At 45.2% G+C, this 23,748-nt stretch overlaps 1 protein-coding gene across 1 annotated transcript in view; it reads left to right on the top strand.

Annotated features, from left to right (window-relative positions):
• Positions 1 to 23,748, top strand: part of QPT (quinolinate phoshoribosyltransferase) — a 63,218-nt gene that overhangs the window by 14,871 nt on the left and 24,599 nt on the right. Inside the window, exons 4-5 of the mRNA XM_087674588.1 lie at positions 17,706 to 17,769; positions 17,916 to 17,998. Coding sequence (XP_087530714.1) covers positions 17,706 to 17,769; positions 17,916 to 17,998 — 147 coding nt within the window. The remainder of the gene's footprint in view (positions 1 to 17,705; positions 17,770 to 17,915; positions 17,999 to 23,748) is intronic.

The following is a 23,748-nucleotide window of genomic DNA, read 5'->3' on the forward strand; positions in this document are numbered from 1 at the left end:
GGGTGGCTGTCTTCGACCAGTCATCTCTTCTATTGATACCCAGGATCTTCAGGTACCACCTAGAATGGGACCTCGGAGGTTCACCCGCGACTTGGTGACGAGGCGTTCGTATTCCTTCCAACATGGATGCACAGAGCTATTGGCTTCTCTCCCGAGGTTGAGTTTCGGGTTCTCCAGTTCACTCTGTCTACTAGTCTTTGCTTCAGGTTCCCTTTCCGGTGGAAATCTTGGATCTAAGGGATCCTCTACATCTTCTTCCTCCTCTTCTCTTCTTGCCTTGGTCACTTGGTCAGCATGGAGCAACCTCTCGAGATCGAGTATGGGCATATCCTTATGGTATTCGGCACCACACAAAGTCCAATATTCCTCCTGTGCATTGCATGTTTTCATTATCTTTGTATTAGGGCGCTTTGACAAGTGAACAATTTCTCTACGAGGAACACTGTCCAAGTGGTACTTGTTGCATAAGCATTGCATCTCCACCTCACTCTTCTCTTGTTCCCCATTTTGGGCCTGAGAGGGGGTGTTGAGAAACCCTTCACCCTTTACCCGCAATTTGCGTTTTTGTGTTTTTGCGTTTTGTGTTTAGGGTTTGTAGCTCCAAAAAGGGGCTCCATCCTAGACTGACTGTGTCTATTTATAGGCCACTCTCTTATTCATTCCTAATGGTTGATTCATTCAATCCGTCAAATCTTCTCTCCAGCCTTTCCCCCCTCACACCCCTTCAGAAGGACATTGCGGTTTGTGGTTCGTGGCTGTCTTCATCATCTTGTGCTACGGTACCCTTGGTCCCTTGTATCACATTCACTCCATGATTCGGAACTTCATCATTCCATTCATCAAAGTTTCTTCTCTCTTCTCTTCTCTTCTTCATGTTTGCCGAGTTTACTCCATGTTCCTCCCCGCAAACCCTGTTGTCTCACTGGTATGTCATCTTTTGACATGTGTATGTGTGTGAGGAAATGTAGCGGAAGACAAAAGAATGAAAAAGCTAAGGACAATGAATCCTATGGGTCCGACACTAAGAGTGAGAAAAATGAATCCTAGAGTGACCTAGGGTATCCAAAAGGACCTAGAGACATGCGAATCTAAGAAGGTGGCCACCATCGCGTACGTCCAATAGCAGGGCTCTGCGAAGGGTATGCCTAATGAGGTGGGGAGGAAGGTGAGATAGATGCATGAAGTGCAACGGGATCAGAACCTGCAGACTAATCAGCCAATCCCTTAGGGATAGTGAAAGTGATGGGCTATTGAGGCTGTACTCGAGCCACATGTCCAACAACAACAACAACGGGTGTTGAAGGAGCAAATGAAGCAGGAGCGGAGGGCGTAGCCCCATTGGACTGTGTGGTTGCAGCGGTTTGCTGAGGCTTTTTAGGTAGAATACCTTGGGCCTTGGAGCGACACTCCTCGTCCACATGGCCTGCTCTCTGGTAATGTGTGCAAAACCGGTTTTTCTTAGGGAGTTGTGTCAGAGTGCAGCGGTGCGGAAGCGTAGGACTGAGAGAGAGAGAACGCAGAGAGAGAAGAGAGCCACATGTCCAACAACAACAACAACGGGTGTTGAAGGAGCAAATGAAGCAGGAGCGGAGGGCGTAGCCCCATTGGACTGTGTGGTTGCAGCGGTTTGCTGAGGCTTTTTAGGTAGAATACCTTGGGCCTTGGAGCGACACTCCTCGTCCACATGGCCTGCTCTCTGGTAATGTGTGCAAAACCGGTTTTTCTTAGGGAGTTGTATCAGAGTGCAGCGGTGCGGAAGCGTAGGACTGAGAGAGAGAGAACGCAGAGAGAGAAGAGAGAGAAAGAGACAGTGGACGATGAAGATCTGCTGTATAAAGAATGCTGAATACAAAGATATGCAGATATATACACGGGCGCAGTGCGCTAGACTGCGTGTCTCCACCTCGACAATGCAACCTGCTGTCCACCTCGAAGTCCGCTGCAGTCTGCACTATCTGCTGTCTGAAATCTGTGAACAGAGACAGAATCTGCGCGTCACCGGTCTGTAATCTGCGAGCAGAGAAGTATGTGTGTCAGACTGTTGAGAATGTCGGGTATAAATAGCCGACAACCGGGGCAAAAAGAGGGCGCCAGAAAATAGGGCGCAAACAGGACAGGTCGGCTGCATTAAATGCAGCCGACTGGGCTGCTGGCAGTCCGACTGCATAGTCCGACTGTGCAGACTGCCTGCTTGCCTGGCTATGATCTCGAACACCCCCTCTCAGAGCTTGGGCAGGGCAGAAGCCTGAGGGATTTGGAATGTCTCTGAAGTAGAGCCTGAGGAAGTGCCTTCGTAAACAAATCCGCAAGATTGTCCTCCGTCTTGCAATACTCCACAGTGATGGTCTCATCCAGAAGCTTTTCTCGGATGAAGTGGTATTGGATCTCAATGTGCTTCGTCCGGGCATGAAAAACAGGGTTTCTTGCCAAGGCAATGCAACTCTCATTGTCACATCGCAGCAATGTAGGACGAGGCTGGGGGCACCCAAGCTCCTCCAATAATCTCCGAAGCCACACAACCTCGCATGTGGTGGAAGACGCGGCCCGATACTCCGCCTCAGTAGACGAAAGGGCTACCGTGGGCTGCTTCTTGCTACTCCATGAAATAACACCTACACCCAAAGTAAAACAGTAACCTGTAGTAGACCGCCTGTGGTCCACGTCACCGGCCCAATCTGAGTCGCTTCAACCTGCAAGTACAAGATTTGACCCATCTGTCCCTGCGGGGTAATGAATCCCTAAATCAGACGTCCCCCTCAGGTACCGAAGTATCCTTTGAGCAGCCTGCCAATGCACCGTCTGAGGTTCACTCATGAATCCTGCCAAGAGCCCAACAGCAAAACATAGATCAACCCTTGTGTTGAGAAGCCAAATCAAAGACCCAATCAACTGTCGATAGCCGGACGCATCTGCCAAAGGAGAAGCTGAATGGGAAGTGGCCTTCCAGTTCGGATTCATAGGAGTAGAGAGGGCTCGATAATCTTCCATCTCAAAAGACACCAAGAGCTCCTGTACATATCTCTGTTGAGAGATAAAGATCCCCCTCTGAGACTGATAAATCTCATGGCCCAAAAAAAAATGGAGTAGATCCAAATCCGTCATCTTGAACGTCCGATGTAAAGCTGACTTCGTCTCCTGGACCTATTGTGCAGCATCACCGGTGTCAATCAAATCATCAACATATAAGACAAACAACACACAACCATCCTCGGAAGTGTGAACATACAGCTGCGGATTGGCCTTGGACCGCCGATATCCCAACTGAGACTGGAGGAACGAATCAATCTTCTCGTTCCATGCACGCGGGGCCTGCTTGAGACCATACAAGGCCTTCTTCAACCTGTAGACTTTCCCATCTGAAGAACCAAAGCCAAGAGGTTGCTCAACATAGATCTCCTCCTTCAAATCACCATTCAGGAAGGCCGACTTCACATCCAACTGATAAACAGGCCATCTCCTATAGCCAGCCAAAGCAAGAACATCTCTAATGGTCGCCATACGAGCTGTGGGGGCAAAAGTATCATGACAGTCAATACCTGGGCACTGTGCAAAACCTTTAGCAACAAGGCGAGCCTTGTGCTTATCCAAAGTACCATCACTGAGGTATTTGGTCTTGAAGACCCACTTGACTCCAATCACCTTCTTCTTCGGGGGGCGTGGTACGAGTGACCAAGTGCCATTCCTCTCAATAGCCTCCAACTCAGCTTCCATAGCTTTCTTCCATGGGGCGGACTGTAAAGCCTCCTTCACGGAGGTGGGCTCTCGATCCTGCATAACACGGGTCATCAAACAATAGTTGGAGCAAACAAGCTCCGTAGAATGTGCCTGGTGCCTCCGTGACCGCCGCGGACCATCCTGCGGTCCCCACTCCTCAGGGACCCCCTCGATCCCTGAATCACGGAGTGTGTCACGGGCCCAGTGAGGAGGAGGCCGAACCTCCCCTCGTCTTTCTCCATCAGTAGAAGACTCTGGAATATCCACCAGTGGTAACGCCTCAGAGGTGTCCGGTGGAACAATAGACTCTGTGTGATCATAATCAAAAGGTACGGGCTCCAGTGGAACTGGAGAAGGAGCCCAACTCTCCCCTGGATCTCCAAGAACGGGATGCTCCTCACCCGTTGAAGTAGCCGGAACCTCCACAAACCGCACATCACAGCTAGTATACACATTCTGCTTGACGGGATCATACAGTCGGTAGCCTTGGGACTGGGAGCTGTAGCCAACAAATACCTGTTTTCGGGAAGCTGCTTCAAATTTATCACGGTGAGCCTTGGGAATGTGAACATAGGCATCACACCCAAAGACACGAAAGTAAGAAACATCTGGCTTCGTCCCAAAATAAGCCTCAAATGGGGTCATCCCTTCCACGGCCGAAGTAGGGGATCGATTAAGGATGTGGATTGCAGTAGCCACAGCCTTGGCCCACAGAACCTGAGGGGTCTGTCGGTGCTCCATCATGGTGTGCGCCATCTCGATCACACTGCGGTTCTTCCGTTCAAGAATACCATTTTCTTGAGGAGTATTGGTATTGGCAAACTCCTGGTGAATTCCTCTATCTGCACAAAACTAAGCAAACTCATTAGACACAAATTCACCTCCCTTGTCGGATCGCAAGGTCTTCATCTTCTGGCCTGATCGGTTCTCCTCAAAGAGAAGCCAATCCTTGAAGTGCGAGAAAGCTTCTGACTTTAATGCCAAAAAGTAGGCCTATGTCATCCTGCTATAGTCATCCACGATTAGCATGAAGTACGAGCTCTGACGCAAGGACTCATTCCTCATAGGGCCACATAGATCCGTAGATACTAGCTCCATTGGTGAAGTAGACCGCCGCGAAGCTGTGTGGGTATTGGCATCCCTATGCTGCTTCCCCCGAATGCAGGAGACACATGGCTGCTGGCTCACCACTATATCCGGCAACCCTCGAACAAGCTGTCCACGTGGCGCCCTTGGAAGATAGTCATAGTTCAGGTGACCAAACCGAGCATGCCATAACTCTGACTGTGACTGTGAGGTAAGAAGGAGAGTAGAGAGGGCAGTGGAAGACTTCAGTTTGTAAATGCCGTTCTCCTCATATCCGGATGAGAGAACCTTCCTCGATCCACGATCAAGGACGCGCACCGTAGAACTGTCAAACTCCACCAAAAGACCAAGGGAGCAAATCTTATGAACTGAAAGGAGATGGTACCCTAATCCTGGTACATGCAAAACCTCTGAGGTATGGGTACCACCTCGTCCATCCGGAATAAGCTGCATCTTACCCCGACCTGCAACAGAAATTGAAGAGCTGTCTCCAATGAGAATCTGCCCACGCGAGGGTCGCAGTTGGGCAACACCATCTGATGAAGGAGTCATGTGCCATGAGGCACCACTATCAACAATCCACTCTCGAGCCTGGGGAGCCGTCATCGCAGCATCAGAAGCATTTGGTGAAGCGTCCTCAATGACAGCTAGATGAAGAAATGCAACTGATGAGGGTGCAGCCACCGCTCCAGAATCCTTGGTGTCCTTCGTGTCTTTGTCAGGGCAATCCTTCTTCCAATGGCTAGTCTTTCCACAAATATGACATGTGGAGTCTTTGTCCTTGTCCTTCTCCTTGTCATTCTTGGACTTGTTATCCCCCTTCTTCTTCTTTTGGTCCTTCCCCTTCTTCTGAGAGGCTTGACCTGTCAGGGCCTCCGACTTGGAAGCATTCTGTCCCTTTAACTGTTCCTCTTGGTCCAAAACCATAGGAACCAACTCTTCCCATCGAAGAGTAGACTCTCGCCCCGAAGCAATAAGGGCAGAGTAAAATGTACCGAATCGTGGCGGCAACTGGGACAATAGTGTGATCGCCATGTCTTCGGAGGAAATCGGCTTCCCCGCATTCTGAACCTGCATCTGTAGCTGCCTTAGCTTGTTAATGTGTTCCCATAGTGAAGAAGACTTATTTACGGACAAGGTCCGCATCTGAACCTCCAAAGAAACCCTCTTCATCAGGGTCATCCGATTGTACATTTGATCAAGCTCCAGCCATATCTCCCGAGCCACCGTCAAGTGCTCGATGAAAGAGAAAGGATCGAATCCTGGCATTCAGTTTGTCCCAATGAGACTGGGCCTTGGCCAACTCCACACGAGCATCGGAAGAGAGTTTGGACTCATCTCTTACCGAGGGCCGGTCAATCTCCTCTTGTACCAACTCCGCCAAATCATAGGACTCAAGGGTGGCCAACATCATGACGCGCCAAATGCGGTAGTTGTCGCCGTCGAGCTTCTGATCTGTAGGAAGAGCCGGTAAGATAGGCACCTTCCGGTCCATAATCGCCTGGAACTCCAAGTCCATCTCTGTAGACATCTTCACCTGCAATGCCTTCACAAACGCAAAAGCAGCCCCCTCTGACTGGGAAAACTCAGCCTGCTAAGGCTCTTCCGCGTCCTGAAGCTTCCTCACCGCCGGAGGCGATGAAAAAGCAAAACCTGCACTTGTAGGCTGAAAACTCAAACTTCCTCCGCGTCAAACAGCAGTAAACAGCAGCAAATCCACCACCTGTACTCCTTTCCTGTGCGCCCACACTCGTTTCAGCCTTGTTCCAAGGGGCAGCCCTCCTGTCTACCCTTAAATGCAAAAAACGTAAATTTGTGTCGCGAGGGAAACTCCTCTTCAGGTTGATTCTGCGCTCAGTCAGCCCTCAAACACTGCTCTGATACCATGTCAGAGTGCAGCGGTGCGGAAGCGTAGGACTGAGAGAGAGAGAACGCAGAGAGAGAAGAGAGAGAAAGAGACAGTGGGCGATGAAGATCTGCTGTATAAAGAATGCTGAATACAAAGATATGCAGATATATACACGGGCGCAGTGCGCTGGACTGCGTGTCTCCACCTCGACGATGCAACCTGCTGTCCACCTCGAAGTCCGCTGCAGTCTGCACTGTCTGCTGTCTGAAATCTGTGAACAGAGACAGAATCTGCGCGTCACCGGTCTGTAATCTACGAGCAGAGAAGTGTGTGTGTCAGACTGCTGAGAATGTCGGGTATAAATAGCCGACAACCGGGGCAAAAAGAGGGCGCCAGAAAATAGGGCGCAAACAGGACTGGTCGGCTGCATTAAATGCAGCCGACTGGGCTGCAGGCAGTCGAACTGCCACGTGGCAGTCCGACTGCACAGTCCGACTGTGCAGACTGCCTGCCTGCCTGGCTATGATCTCGAACAAGTTGCTGCCAGATAAGTTTAGATTCTTTGATTCCATCTGAGGAAGAGGAGTCACCCTTTGATTGGCTTGCCTTCGCATCTAGCGAGTTCTTGCCACTAGTGGTTGTCCCTCTTGAAGAAGAGGCAACCAACCCTCTCTGCTCTAAATAAGACTGTGATAAGGATTTTTTATGGACTTGAGCATACAGCCTCGCGTAATGCAAGAACTGGCATTCAAACTTGTAGAAGGTTGGCAATCTATGTTGGGAGATGATATGTTGAATAAAATTGAAGTACTTGTCGGGCAACTTATTCAAGAAGAATGTAACCTGATCGTCATCTGACTTTGGAGAGCTAGTAGTGGTGAACTCGACAAGTAACCGCCTACATTCAGCCAGCTTGACTTTTAGATCATTGCCTTCCTTAATAGAGAACTCTTGAAGCTCAAAGTCGAGATTAATGCACCGAATACGATCACGAGTTGCATAGCTGTCGAGAAGGCGACTCCAACGCTCTGACGGGAGTAGAAGTGCTGCAATTGAGAGTGAAACTCAGGAAGCAATCCCTGCATTAGCTAAACATTGGCTGTGGCATTGCGGGCTCTCCATTGACGGATGTAATCAGGGTGAGCTAGGTCTGACATAGGCTCTAGACCAATGACGAGGTCCCAAAGATCCTGAGACTCAAGCACTTGTTACATGAAATTAGTCCAAGTGGTGAAATGTGACCCATTAAAATGTGTCTTATCCGTGAAGGCATTCTTGGCCGTTGCAATAGGAGTGGTAGTACTGAGAGATGGATAGTGTGAAAAAGTGTAGGGTGGGTAGAATGGGGGAGTGAAGTACACTTGGGAATGGGCCCAAGAGTGCCCACCAGGCATGCGTGTAGTGTGCAAGGTGGATCCATAGGTAGGGATGGGTTGACTAGGCACGGGCATGGTAGCCACATGAGAAACCCAAGGAGGTGGGACAGGAACACGGTGAGTAGAAGATGGGAATCCCTTTGTAGGTGTAACCCAAGGAGAGTGTGAAGACGCACCATAAGCTGAGGATGGAAACCCCTGCGTATGATGGTCATGGGAGATGCGAAGCTGGGGATAGTGAGGGGGATACCCATCATAGTCGTCCTAGGAGTTATGGGTGTGCTCATGTGCTGAAAGGTGAGAGGCATTGTGTTAAAGGGTGGCATTCCCCCTAACGAAGTACCATGGTGCAAAGAGGTAGAGAAGAAAAAGGTGCTAGGAGCGGAGATGGAAGATCCAACCCTTAGGGTATGTGATGCAGATGTGGAGTGTAATCCAAGGTTTTGGAAAGATGATGAGAGGTTATAGAAGAGGGTGGGATGGGAGGGAAGTGAGAAGTGTGAGTGATATGCTCAAATGAAATAGAAGTTGTAGATGTACCTGAATTTCGTCTGCTTCGTGAGCCTCCTCTATTGAAGTTCACATATGCAAAGCCATCCGGATCTTGTACCTCAAAAGAAGAAATAAGCGAGGGTTTTGATTCATGCAACACAAAAGAATTGTACAAACCTAACGTTGGACCTGACTGAGATGATGAAGATGGATCTCTAGACATTCTGAATGCCGTATCATGTATGTCCTCCATGATCGGAGAGGTGGCCAGCCTCACCAACCGGTCCGGATGTGGTAGAAAAACTGGTAGGAGGGGTGTAAACATCACCATACTTGTTGCAATAGTACTTCTCAAAGTCGTCCTCTGTTATGTTAGTGAAGTTTGGTAAAGGTGGAGTGTCGTCCTCCTCACTGAGTCCATAATGCTGTCTCAAGGCCTCCAAAGATGGAGAAGTTTGATAAGACATCATAGGAACTGGAGAAGGTGTCTGGGACATTGTGATTTGGTTACGAGTCGTATTGTGTGCCTCGCACAAAGACTAGCTCTCCACAATATCCGCAGGATACTCTTTACAAGAGCACCGGCTCTGATACCATGTGAAGGAAACTGCTAGGGTTTTATTGAGGACATAGAGTGTACGACCACGACAGAAACACAAAGAGATAGACACAAACATAGAGGGCAAAACTCAAACCCTAAACGCAAAACTCAAAACTCAAACACAAATAGAAGAAGGGAGAGAGAGCACAACTCTGAAGTGAATGGATGCTGTAAATGAATGTAAGAGTGTAGAGTGTGCTCAAGGGCAGAGCAATGTCGGAGTGTGACGTCCACCGAAGACGGATCCCAAGTCTGTGACCACCAGTCGGAGTGTAGGAGTGCTGAATAGTGAATGGCAGCAGGCTGGTCACCAAAACGTAGCAGTCTGGAGGGTGGAAACTGGTAAACACAGCAATGTACCATCGATTGGAGGCTAGTAATTGTGCACAGTCTGTAGTAAACAGCAGGCTGAAATAGTGTCGGAGAGTGTCAAGGCCTGCAATGTTGAAAATGCAGGCTGGCTGACCGTGGAGATGATGGACAGTAGGTTGAACAGCAGGCTAGGATAGTCTCGAGCAGTCACCAGTAGCTGAGAGTTGTTGCTTACAGCAATGGACATGTTGAAGATAATGTGGCTGCAGTCGATGACGGCTGGACAACAGATGAAGGCAGGCTGCAGGCTGGAAACTGGGCGCCAACAGCAATAGAGGGTGTGTGGGCTGGTGTAACTTGCAAACAAGGATAATGCACCCTGTCTATTTATAGACGTGGAAGGGCGCCCTGAAAATGAGGGTTTCCGCTAAACTCTCTCGAATTGCTCCCCGTTTTAGGGTTTCCATTGAACTCTCTTGAACTGCTCCCCGTTTTAGGGTTTTACTCTAAAAGAGCATTTTTAGTGTGTTTTGGGGCTGTTTAAGAGGCTAATTCAGCAAGTAATGTATCTTTTAGCTCAACAAATGGCACTTTGGTTGTTGCAGTAGATAACTGTGGGAGAGACACATGGTAAGTGAAGTGCCATTGTAAAATCCTTAGATAGATGGGCTTAGTGGTGTCATCCAAAAGAGTGCGGTACTCAACCTCCGCCGTGGAAGTCGCCACCGTCTCCTGCTTATGGCTGGACCAAGAAACGAGAGCCGTGCAAGGTAAGAGATAGCCGCCATGGAAATGTTGGGTGTCAGGATTTCTTGCCCAATCAGAATTAGTGTACCCTTGCCAACATAAACTAGAATGATATGTCAGGTAGTAAGAATAAGTACACCGCAAATAACGCAACACACGAAGATATGCAATCCAATGTAACATCCTAGGTGCTGTGAAATACTAACTGAGTATGCTAATTGAGTAAGCTAAATTTGGCCCAGTGTGAATTAACCAAAGAAGTTTTGCTACAACAGAATGATAGGCATGTTCATCGAAGGGCTGTCCTAGGGTATCCTTCGATAAGTGGACAGTAGGATCTAGAGGCGTGGCCACTAGCCGTGTCTGATCTTGAGTGTATTGTTCCACGAGCTGAAGTGCGTACTTCTGCTGTGACACAAAAATACTACCCCTAGAACGAACTATCTCCATCCCCAAGAAATAGGATAACAATCATCTCAAATGTAGCATTAAGCTTAGACTTGATTTCCGCTATGGCAGCAGAATTTGAGCCTGTAATGAATAAGTCATCAACATATAGCGGGATATAGCTAACCCCCTCTGCAGTAGATCGAACATATAAGTTCGGGTCATAAGGCGTAGAATGGTATCCATGAGTCTACAAGAACTCATCCATCCTATGGAACCAAGACTGCGGCGCTTGCTTCAGTCCATAAAGAGCTTTATGCAAGCAGAATACCTTATCCCTAGGGTTTCCTGAAGGAAAGTCCTGTGTTTGCTCCACATAGATTTCCTCCTCCAAGAAACCGTTCAGGAAGGCACTCTTGATATCCATTTGATGTATCGGCCAATCGTGGTGAGCGGCTAGCGTGAGTAGCAACCGAAAGGAAGTCAACCGCACAGTAGGGGCAAAGGTCTCTTCAGGAAGAATCTGTGGAAATGTCAGGAGCAGGAAGTAGACTAGGCTCAGTAGGCACGATCTCTGATGATGTGGAAGAAGAAATCGGATTGGAATCCAGTGCAAAGGACTGCACGATATCCCTCTCGTCAAAGACGACATCTCGCCTAACGATCACCTTGTCTGTCGGAGGATCAAACAAACGATAGGCTTTTGCTTCAGAGGAATATCCCACAAAAATAAGATCAGCTCGGGGAGTAAACTTTTCTATCTTGTCATCAGGTGTGTGTGTGTACGCACGATACCCGAATACTTTGAAGTGGGAAATAACAGATCGAGAACCAAAAAATGCCTCATACGGGGTCTTCTAAGGAAGAGCCGCAGTTGGGCATCGGTTGAGGATATACACCGAAGTGTCAAAAGCCTCAACCAAAAGGTGCTCAGGGAGCTCTGCTGTGAATATCATAGAATGTGCCATTTCCATGACTGTCCAGTTCCTATGCTCTACAACTTCATTCTGAGAAGGGGAGTTAGCAGAGGTGAGTTGGCGTGAGATGCCATGCTTCTTAGAAACTTGAAAAACTCGTGGGAGATGAATTCACCATCGCTAGCACTCCTCATGCAACTGACATGATGACGATTTTGGTTATGAACCAGCAGCACCCAAGCATAAAAATATGTAAAAGCATCTAACTTATGCTTGAGAAAGTACACCCACATGTATCTGGAATGATCATCCACTATCAAAAAGAAGTACAACGCCGTCATTCAAGGCGGCAGTGGATGCCGGTCCACAAAGATCAACATGAATCAATCTAAGAGGCGCCTCAGCACGATGTGCAGTTTGTTGAGGGAATGGGGTACATTGTTGCTTTCCGAGCTGATATGCTTTATAGATATCTCGAGCTAGCTTCAAGCATGGAAGGCCCTCAATCAGCTCACGACGTATCAACTCATAAAGAGAGTCATAACCAAGATGCCCTAAGCGAAAATGCCAAAGGCGCTCATTGTTCGTAGGCTCCCGAGATGTGGCTAAGGTCTGGAAGCTATGGAACATGGAGTCCTCAGCTGTCAGCTTAGTCAGAAAATGTGTCATGTTGTATAGGCCATTAGGCTGTGCCTCATCGTGAGCAATCACTAAACCTGTCTGAGAGTCAAGGACCTCGACTGTGGTCATTGTAAAGAAGACTGCTCGTCCCAACCGGCAAAGCTGCTAAACAGATAACAAGTTCACCCCAAGATGAGGGACATGGTATTCATTGTCCAGCGAAGCCAGATCCGGACCCTTGTCAGAGGCAAAACTGACGCAATCTTAAGCCTGAATCTTGACCGAGGAATTGTTTCCTACGCAGACATGCCCGGTTGTAGGGGCTCGGGAATGAAAAATGTCGGCTATAGGAGTCATATGATGTGTAGCTCCACTGTCCACAATCCAAATAGGAGCTGAAGTGCTCGGCTATGATGAATGGGCCTCTGCGGTAGCCTCGTTAGGAGGCAACTCACAAATGTGGACAAGACTTGCATCTGATGTCTCTATGGAGATGATGTTGGCCTTTGCAGACTAGTCAGATAAGCCCTTTGGAGTTGAGAACGTTGTTGACTGAGATGGCTGAGCGGTGGCACTATGAGTCTGACCTTTAAATTGCCCCTTGCCATCATCCTGTTTCCCTTGCTGGGGGTCACCTGATTGAGGGGCAGGGGTCTGTGACTTAGGTTTTGGTGCTGTGCCTCTTGCCTTTGATCGACACTCGTCATTAAAATGACTAGCCTTTTGACAATGTTGACAATATCTATTCTTTTTAGGTACATTTTACCACCTAGGTTTAAGAGATTGGGATGTTCCTTGTGATTCCTTGGATTGATTTTGATTTTGAGTGGAGGTTTGGTTTAGTGTTCCCTTTTCTTGTTGCCCTTTCTGAGAATGAGCAACAGAACCCCGTTTGAAGAGGAATTCATATGAAACTGATCGAACAACTGTGCGTAACGCAACATCTGACACTCAAATTCATAGAATGTAGGCATGGTAGGCTTTGAAATTATACCTTCCACAAAATTGAAGTATTTATTGGGGAGTTTATTTAGGAACAATGTGACCTGATCATCAGAGGACTTGGGAGTCTCCGTAGTGGAAAATTCAATGAGAAGATGCCGATACTCAGCAACTTGACTTTCAAGTCATCCCCGTCAATGATTTTGAAAAGTTGGAGCTTATGGTCAAGATTGATACGACGGGTCCGATCCCGAGCAGCATAGCGGTCAGTCAAGTGTGCCCATCGCGCATATACTAAGTCAAAATGCTGAAGCTGAGAATGAAACTCAGGCAATAAGCCCTGTATCAGCTCAACAATAGCGGAGGCATTCCTAGCTTTCCATGAATGGATAACCTCGTATGGGACAAGTACGAGATTGGGTTGGGGTCCAACCCCTACACAAGATCCCATAGGTTTTGGGAGTTAAGGACATGTCTCATCAAGTTCGACCAAGTGGTAAAGTTTGACCCGTTAAACGAGTCTTGTCATTAAATGCATGCTTGTGAGCTAGAACCATGAGGTGTTAGGTAGGTGGGGTAAGATGGATGTGGGGGATAAGATGGTGGAGATAGATGTGTCTGATAGGTAGAAAGAGCGGGTAGAGGTGGGTAGGCAAAAGTAGGCTGTGAGTGTCCAATGAGTGCCGATTGAGGCGGAGTCATTGGAACATGAATGTTTCCATAAGGTGCGGGTGTAGGTGGAGGCATTGGGACATTGAAACCCTATCCAAAGTGAGGCTGGGGTACAACAGAATGACCAGAAGGTCCACTAGGTAAACCCATGGAGGCAAACTGTGGAGTCAAGTGATCCACACTTGGGAGAGACTGGGGGGGTACCTAGGCTGCAATGATCCCGAAAATGTGTGTGAAGTAGGTGGAACACCACCGGACTGAGGGAAGAATGACGTCCTAAAGGATGTGCCTATGTTTCTGTAACCCCCTGGTGTGATTTGTGGTGCGACATGAGGTGTGTGAAAGGAAAATGTAAATGGTGTGAATGGAAGTGGAGAAGCAATGGAAGAATGTGGTGGGATGGGTGGATTTTGAAAATGTGGTGTGTGAGGTGCAGATGCATTTTGTTCATTTTTAAGATTTAATGATTGGAAATGAAAGTGTGAAGATGATGATGCACTATACAATGAAGAAAAAGGAACACCAAATTTATTCTGATTTTGTGAAGTAGATTGAAAAGAAGAAAGGTTAGAAGAAGAGGTACCTGGCTTTTTCTTATAATTCCCACGACGTGTGTTAACATACAAGAATTGGTCCTCAAGAGGACCTGTTCTCCGTAGTCGACAGATTGGACTCTTTCTTCCATATGATCTCTACCAGAATATTGCAAAAGCAGAAGAGGTAAAAGAAGAAGGAACAAAAGATAAATCTAAAGTACCTTGCACCAGAGTGGACGGAAGAGGATAGAAGAGAGGAATATACTCAAGGTCTTGTTCTCCAAGAGGGGGTCCCATCCCTGATGGAGATCTTGACGGCCCTGCAACATCATCAGATTTATGCGCAACATCTGAAGAGAGAAATCCATGCATATCTTCATTTAAAAGCTTTTCTTGAAGGGCAATTCTTCGGTCGAGCTCCTCAATCTTCTTTTGTCTATAAGCTATGATCAGTTTGTATTCTTTAGAGGTCAGGTTGTCTAGCTTTTCTTTCATGTAATCAGAAGTGTCTTCCACCATGTCGAAACTTTGTGGAGCAAGTTGATTGGCCCACTCTCGCTCGGTTCTTGGCATAGTTGGTTTTGGAGACTGAATCGGGGTTGTTGTGTTCGAAGTCATTTAAACCTATTGTTGTTCTTGCTTCTTGTGTAGAGCTTTCAGATCAAAGGCCTAGGTTTCTTAGAGAGAACCAAGCTCTGATACCATGTAAAGAAATACTCAGAAACATAAACAGAAACCGTACGACAAAGCACAGACTGATAAAAGAACACAGTTAGGGTTAGGGTAACTCAGAGACAATGAATAGAGTGAATGAATGAAGTGATATGACTACTGAATATATGATGCTTTTGCAACAAACACACTATGTAGTGAATGAATATTGGACCTCGAACTCCTGTATCTCCAGGATCAGGGCAAGGGTAATGAGTTGGAGAGTGTGTCGTACTTTGAACGGATCTCGAATTGCAGCAAGGTAGCCTCCGGATGTTGAATACCAGCAAACGCAGCAGTGAGAAGTAGGATTTGATGCCAATAGCAGTGAGGAGAGAGAAAGACTATAAACGCAGGCAGGACAACCTGCAGGAGAGAGAAAGATTAAAAGCGTAGGCTGTGATGATGTGGCAGGCTATACGGTGGCAGGTCTGCAGTGGAACAGGAGTCGCTTAGCTGGAATCAACTCCAAACTACGTGAAGAGGGATAGAAATTAAGCACCAACTGATGGAGATAGCAATGGATAGCTTCGACTGAGATGTCCTCTGCGAACGGGGTGTGGGCAGCAAGTTGAAATACCTGAAATCTGCAAAAACGAGATTAGGGCTGAATGGAGGGAAGCATACCTATTTATAGAAAGTTTGGGCCCTCCCAAAAGGATTTGTGCATGTGGGACACAGAAAGTCTCTAAGAATGTGTTTCTTTTAAATAAACAAGGTTTCTTCATTAATTAAGCATGTTTTGGGGCTGTTTAAGTAAAGCTAATGCATTTTTAGCTCAACAGGTGCCAATGCCTTCAAAGTTGGTGACTCACATTGGTTTTGTATTGTCTCATATCTTGGTTTATGGATTCCATTTCTCGCTTTGCTTTTGAGTTCTTTGTGCAGTGTTCTTTTCTTTTACAATGTTTCTCTTTCTCTTTCCTTTGTCTCTTGCGATGAATAGTCTATTATAGTACTTTTCCACGCTTCCATCACTGCATCCACTTTCTACACAACCATGTTCTCATTGAGGAGTTGAGAAAGGAGAGGATTCAACACATTTCCATTCGTGACATAAGGTTTGTCCTTCTGCATTGTTGTTTTGCTATTTGTGGTTAAGATCATGGATAGGTATTGGCATGTTATTAGATAGGGGTTAAAAGGTGTGAGACTGTTCTTATCTTGACGAGATTTTAGTGGAAAGTTGAGAAATGATGCAAATTTACTTGTCAAGAGACTATTAGAGAAGCATAGGTTCTAGGTTATTGTCACACATTGTTGTATTTGACCTAGGCCAACTAATTTTAATAATTATCTAAATAACATACCCCGGTTTGAGATATTTTTGAGCCATTTCTCCTATTAAAGACTCTTGAGTTTCATATTTAATTTTATATGATTTATTAAAAAGTTTTGGGTTTGTATGAGAGCCAAAAGATGTTAGCCGATTTTTTGAGATTAATTCTTACGCTAAACTTGAGGTAGCTTGACATGGCTTGTGTCATGCTATCTTGCAGGTGGATCTATATGAGCATTTCACTAACTTAGTTCACAATGTTACCTTGGGATGTGCATAGACTCTCTCCTCCATAACCCTTGGCCTATAAAATCTCAGAAGGTCTCAGATTTGGATTCAGAGTAGAAAGCCCTGACATATTTGGTGTAGTCATGATCTATCAATATGACGTAGGGGGTTTTTCCCAATTATGAGGTGGGGTTTAAAAGGTATTCTTTATTTTGAGGAGATCTTGTATGAAAGCTCACAAATGATAGGCCAATTCGCTTGTTGGGGCACAAGTTTCTATCGGAGAAGTAGTTAGTCATATTTTCACTCGTTGCGTTATTTGATTATGGAGGCAAATGATTTCAATAATGATCTAAATGCCATCTACTCAAGTACATTTATACATTGTATCTCGTGTTACCAAGTGGGATTGACAGCTACCACTTAGTATCCTTTGCCTTTTGTGAGTGGTATTATATAATGTTGTTTAATATTTCTAAATGAGATGTATGGTGTTTGTACTACTACTTGAGATGTCAAGCTCTACATGAGTTGGCATTCACTATGTGCCTTGATGATGTGGCAAGATATTATTCACTTGGGTGTTAGATGTTACGACATGAAGATACATTAATGATTCTATAGATGGACTACACCCACGTGGTCCATCCTTGGTTATGGCACATTCATTGTGTCACCTCTTCTTTCCTTAGCAGGATTATGCTTAGTGATCGCATGCACACACGTGGTGGCATCTTCATATTAGTCTTTTATTATGTTGTAAAGTTAGTTCTTTTGTATGGAAGAAGAAGAAATAAAAAGAAGATTTCAGCCCTATCTTTGTGTGTGCTCAAGTCTCCATTGCTTTTGTGTGTGTGCTGCTGGTCTCTTCACTTCTCTTCCCTCTTGTCTGTTTTCACTACTTACTTTTTAAAGCATTTGTTTGAGATTTACCTGCATTCTATATGGACTCGAGGATCAACTCTATGAAATGATCTCCTTTCTCCCGGCAACAAATAGCTAGCACCCACATTAAATCTTTGAGCTGTATGAATCACATATGCACCCATGATGAAGCATGTATGATGAAGATAAAGCTTCCAAAACTGTGCTATTTGAAGTTGCATTGTGCGATGCGGAACCACAACTCTGTACGGTAGTGTTTGTTTACTTGAAAACAAAGATCTTGCAGTTTGAATTTTTTAGAAAAGTTCACTAAGGACTTTTTTGGTTGGAAACTTCTTGGTTTGGTGCAGGTTGAATGGAGTGTTGATGATGGGAGTTCAGTGACTAAGGGCATGCATTTCGGTTGTGTGAGAGGTTCTTTCTTGTTTTTCTTGTGAAAATGATGACATTGTACAGTTGATGCACTTTTAAAACATTGGCTTTTATGGAGTATTGGAAGTGTGGAAATAGGTGAAATTGTTTGTACCATTGTGAAGTTTTGAGTATTTGAACCTTTGTAGGAAGTGCAAGGAGCATTTTATTGGCAGAGAGAGTCATCCTCAATTTCATGCAACGTATGAGTGGCATTGCCACTTTAACACATGTAATGCTCCTTTTCCTCTTCTAAAACTTCTTTTCGCTATACTTCCATTTATATATGGTTCAGCTAATAATTTGAAGGGCGTATTTGACCTTTAGCTTGCTCAATGAGATTGTATGCAGCAAACTCTCACTTTTCCATCATTCATTTTTGCTAGGAAAGGCTGTGAAATGAGTTGCAGAAACATTAGATTTGCATCACATAGTGGCTCTTAAACAGCCAAGAAGTAAAACTTCATCCATGCGTACTTGCTATTCTTTGTTTCCAAGGTCCCCTTCTTCAAGGTTCTTCTCCTGAATCTTTGTTAGTGCTCAAACTCATCCTAGAAAGATAGTGAGGAAAGAGAGACATAGTGAAATGGAAGCGAAGGGAAATGAGCATACTGGCTACGTAGTGAGATGAAAGGAGAGCAGGTGGTGGATCAAGATGGGTAAACGATCATGCATGCAACAAGCTACGATCACAAGGCTGGTCTGCCAGGTGGCTTTATTTGTAAGGAGTGCTGCTTTTATTTAAGCTGTTATTTAAACCTTTTTATCCTTGCCTTAATGTATTTTTCCAGCACATTCATAAACTTCAAATCTTGAACCACAAACCTTGTACCATCTAGCACTTTTGGGTAGTTGGTGGAGTGTGTGGGTGTGCGAGCCTGCATGGAGGTAAAACTTCAAGCTGGAAATTTAAGGCTTGAAGGAATGAAGGGAACTTTGACAAAGAGAAATGCAAAATATGCTATCTTATTGTTCCAGAGACAGGGAGGAGGGAGGCAATATTTTTAAATAACCTTCATCATATGGCCCATAGGGTCCAAGTGATTGCCAATTTGCCATGTTCATGGACAAGCTGCCATCAGCTGAATGTCTTGCCACACCATCCTATTCCCCACACTGAGCAGCCTCCAATTGCCAGGTTCCTTTGCCAACTGCATGATTTACTAGGATGCTTTGACACCTATGATTTTGCTACTAGCTGGCAATTTCAATTGCTTGGCTGATTGCCACCAGCCACCCTACTGCGCAGAAGGAGACCCATTGGCTGCCATATTCACCTTGTGGTGACCACCTGTCCTCAATCTTGGGCCTGTCTGACAAAATGATTAGGGTAACATGGGTAGCACTTAAGGTCCATAATGGTGCTCTAGTTGAAATGATCTGCAGAAACAAAGTGCAAGTGTAGAGAACAATGAAGATGAAAAGGATGGCAAGTTCATTGAAGAAAATCTGCATGCAATTGTGAAGAGCTTGGGTATATGCCCTACACTAGCTGCACATACACTAGCACTAAGGGCATTGAGGATGAAGATGTGAAGAGGTGGTTGCTTGAAGTCTCAAGTGGCATGAATTTGGATGTGCTTGGAGAATATTGTAGAGTAGAATGCAAACTAGTAATGGATGGGTGGACTAAAAAGCTAGCACTACCTAAAAGGTTTTGTGAACATAGCTATTAATGTCCCTCATTGATGTGGTAATGGGACTCGAGTAGGAGCTGACTATATTCTAAACCCCTTTGAGATCTTGGGGGCAATCAAGTGCCTAAGGAATTCCAAGGATCTGTTCCCTAACTAAGTGATATTGGATGGCCCTGGATGTGGTTTATGTGAGCTTGAAATACCCAATTCTTGGTTGTGGCAAGCAGCTTTTTATTGTTGCATGCAAGAGCCTATGGTGGCTGTTGGAAAAGATGAGTCTGTGCCAGTAATCTCCTCATTTATATGGCCTCTTGAGCTGCTGCAAATAGAGCAGTGTTAAGTTCTTGTTGCCATGCCATCAAATGGTAGTATAACCCAAGGTAGGCCAAAGGTTGTGGTGAATTGTCGAGTGTTGATATCGCCAACTGACCCCTTCTCATATATAATCTAGTGATATTTTCTGCTCTACATGTACGTTGTAACTTATACCCAAAGTATGTGGTGCCATCACCCAATGCACTAAAAGTGGCCTTTACTTCAAGGAGTTGAGGAGTGACCCTTCTTTACATGATTTTTCCATGTTTGTTGTGGATTCAGATGTATGGTACATTGATATTGGCGCCACAAAGTATATTACTTGTCTATGAAGTTTTGTTCACTTCTCTTAAGCCTATGTCTAAGGCCAGTATCGTGGCATGTGCTAGTAACTCCTTTTATTCTATTAAATGAGTAGAAAAAATAGTATTAATTGCTATTAATGGTAGTACTTTCACATTATGGATGCTTTGTATATAGTAGAGATTAAAAAGAATTTGTTATCAATTTCTACACTTGCCAATATTTTCCTGATTGTGAAGTTTGTTGATGACAGGCATATAGTTCATGATCTCTCTTGTGGTGATACAATTATTGTATTTGGTTCACTATGTGGTGGACTGTATAAGCTCAATAACTATGGGAAATGTGTGGAAGAAACGACATGTGTTATTGCAGATTTACAAGCAGTTTTAGATGCAAAATTTTGGCATGCGTATTGCTAGTTTGTTGCATCTATAGAAATCTCATATGGTGTCTTCATTGCCTACCTTGAGGCACTTGGAGAACACATTTGTGAAGGTTCCATATTGGGTAAATTCAATATACTTTATTTCCAAACAATGGTTGGTCCAATGCGAACAACATCTTTTGGTAACTATTTGTACTTTGTAACTTCGATTGTTGACTACTCTAGGCATATATAGGTATATGATTTAAAAGCTAAGTTTGAAGTGTTTTTGTGCTTCAAGTAGTTTGTTAATATGGCAGAAAATTGGATTGAGTCTTGTGTAGACAATGCAATAAGTGCAAGGCAGATCTCTAGTGAGCATGAGTAAGAGTCTGTTAGCAGTCATGCTTCTCATGCATTGCTACCTCCTGCTTATGAGCCTTAGTTTGAGTCAAGCGGGGATATTAGGAGCTTTGACATGTTTGTCATGTGGTTTGATGGAGGAGGCAGCTTATTCTAGAGTACACATTTCTTCTTTCAATCAAATTTTGTATGCATTTCTTGCATTTCTGTTAGTTTCCAGCCCCTACCTTTGGATTGCCTAGGAGCCACCTCATTATTTTCTGTATTTTTTTGTGCAGTTGGACTGCATTTATTGCAGTCCCAGACTATTTTCAGCAGGTTGGCCAGATTTAGAGGCCATTTTGATAGATTGGCCAGATTTGGAGACATTCAACTATTTATAGCCGATCCTCCTTGTTGAGAAACCCTTTACTCATAGTCTGCATTTTGCATTTTGCGAATTTGCATTTAGGGTTTCAGAGTGGGCAGCCCCGAACAGGGGTTGGCTACCTATTTTTGGGTTCCACCTTAGACTGGTAAGGGAGAGACCCCAGATAGATCTTGCCTATTTATAGGTTTCTTTTGTCACTCATCCATCACTGGCTCATTCAGTCAGTCACCATCATCTCTCTCTCTCCTCTCCTTCCACCATCTGCACTTGTTGCTACAAGCGCTGGCCTCCATCACTCATCGGCTGTGTTTAGGTGGCAGTGGCTCCCTTCTTAGCTGGTGCTCCTCCACCTTGGTGTCAGCATCTCCTGAAGCTTCTCCATCTTGCACTGGGTGCTCCTTCTCCACCTAGCGCCTTCCTCCATCATCAGGAGTCATCTTTCTTAGTTGCTGGAGTTTGCATTTGCAACATTTGGCGGCTGCTCCACCATCTGGTGTCACATCACAGTTGGTGTTTCCATCCTCAGAGGCTCTTCATCCTTGCGTTTGCAGCTTCTAACCCTCCATCATTTGGCGATAGTGTACCAACCTTGGCAGCATCTAGCCTTTGCATTTGGCATGTCTGGAAAGTCACCTTCATCAGGCACTCTTCATCCTTGTATTTGCAGATTTAGTGGTTTCTTCGGTAGTCTCCCTATTCTAGGTGACGCCTCTTCATCTTTGCGTTTATAAATTTAGAGGCTTCTTCGGCTCTACTCCCAGGCATCTTTCATGCCCCGACACCCTTGTATCAGATTCACTTCATCATTACATCTTGTTCATTTGAGTTTCTCTTCTCTTTTTTTCTCAGTGTTTTTTGTACATACGCCATGTTCCTCCTTGCAAACCCTACTCTCTCTCATTGCTCAATCATTTCTTGACACTCCTCGCTTTGCATATTCATCTTCTTTTGTTCCTTGGCAGGTGCTTTGTTGGTTGCTGTAGTCTTCTCTATCTTTGGCATGGATAGCAAGTTGGATATTCTCTATTATTAGTACTATCGGTGCTATTGTCATCATGTTAGCTTGATCCGGGGCCCTCACTGACACTTCAGGCTGCATGTAGGGATTGATTAGTCCACTCCTTTGTATTCAACATTCTTTTTTGTCAGTGCAAATTTCTTCCTTTCTTTTCTTGTTGCTTCTCTCTCTCCCCTTCTTTGCGTGTTTGTGGTTCTCTTCCATTGCGCACTTTAACATGGTATCATGATTGAAGTTAGTATACACAGTTACCCCCTCAAGAGGAGACCCCGTGGGCTGAAAATGCAGATTTTCAGCTATCTGTCCCCTGCCAAAAACATAGATTTTTTGCATTTTACTGCTCCATATGACATAGACAGACCATCTATAGTCCTATCATGAAGTGTAGCTAATTTCCACCGTTTGGGACCATTTACAGCAAAACACAGATTTTTGTGGATATTTGCAGGTGTTGAAGATATCTTATCACCGGTTCAATGGCTTTGATGACTTTGATGAGAGGATTTCTCATCACTCCTTTGAAAGGCTATCTAATCATTGTGAAGATTGGAGGTCCCAGCCCCGTTCTGAATGGGAATCCTCTTTTAATAGGTCACACACAGATCCGAGTAGCCCTCTCCTTCTCTCTCTCTCCCCATGTCTCCCATAGGGCTTGTTCTTTTGGCCCTCAGATGCCTATGGTGGCACTGTTAGCACAGGTGATTATTCTTCCTTCTCCTCCCAAAGAAGAATGTTTGGATGGATTCAATTATTTGCTTGGATCATCTAAGGTGGAATATATCCTAGAAACTATTGATCTTTGGGAGTTTGTTATCCATCCTATTCATTGTCTCATGGAGGATATCAAAGTGGAATCGACAATGGATTGTGTGGCCCTATGGGATTGTCTTAATTCAAGGGCTGGATCTTTTTTGCTTTATGAGCTTACATTATTCATTCCTAGTGCATGTGCGTAGGTTGCGGCAGGTAGCGGAAGTGTGGACAAAGCGTGCTTCTTTGTACCATGAGAAGACATTTGCCCACCGGATGACTCTTGAGAAGAAATTGTGGATGCTTGCTATTGATGGCTCTCCTTCCATGGAGGATCACATCAACAAGTTGGAGGATATGAGGGATAAGCTTTCTTTTGTCAGCAGGATCATCTCTTTGGAGAATATGGCTATGATTCTTTTGACTCAGCTGTCCTCTTTAAAATACGATGTTTTCTATACTAGTCTTCTCACATTGAGAACCTGTGAGACTTTTCTATGTGGAGGATCTTGCTTTGCTTGTCTTGGAGCGAGCGTTTGAAAGAGGTAGCCAGTGGATCCGGCTCTATGAAAGCTTTTATTGCAGGTACTGGAGGGGGGAAGAAAAAGAAAACCTAGGCCAAGCCCAAGGAGGCATGAGACTATTCTTTAAGCTCTGACATAGATTTAGAGAAGTCTTGATGGTCACATTGTGGGAAGGTGACATATTCTGAAGAGAAGTATTGGAAGAAGTATCCTCACCTTGGTTCAGGAGTGAAGGGTGGAATTACATCATCCGGGCCTTTCTCTACCTCTATACAAGTTGTTATCCACGAGTCTGTGTTCGTTCATATCCATGTGTTCGAGGAACCTTCTTCAGT

This window comes from Lygodium microphyllum, chromosome 1, assembly GCF_053477565.2.
Source record: "Lygodium microphyllum isolate KBCC chromosome 1, Lygodium_microphyllum_v1.1.10, whole genome shotgun sequence".
Taxonomy (NCBI): Eukaryota; Viridiplantae; Streptophyta; class Polypodiopsida; order Schizaeales; family Lygodiaceae; genus Lygodium; species Lygodium microphyllum.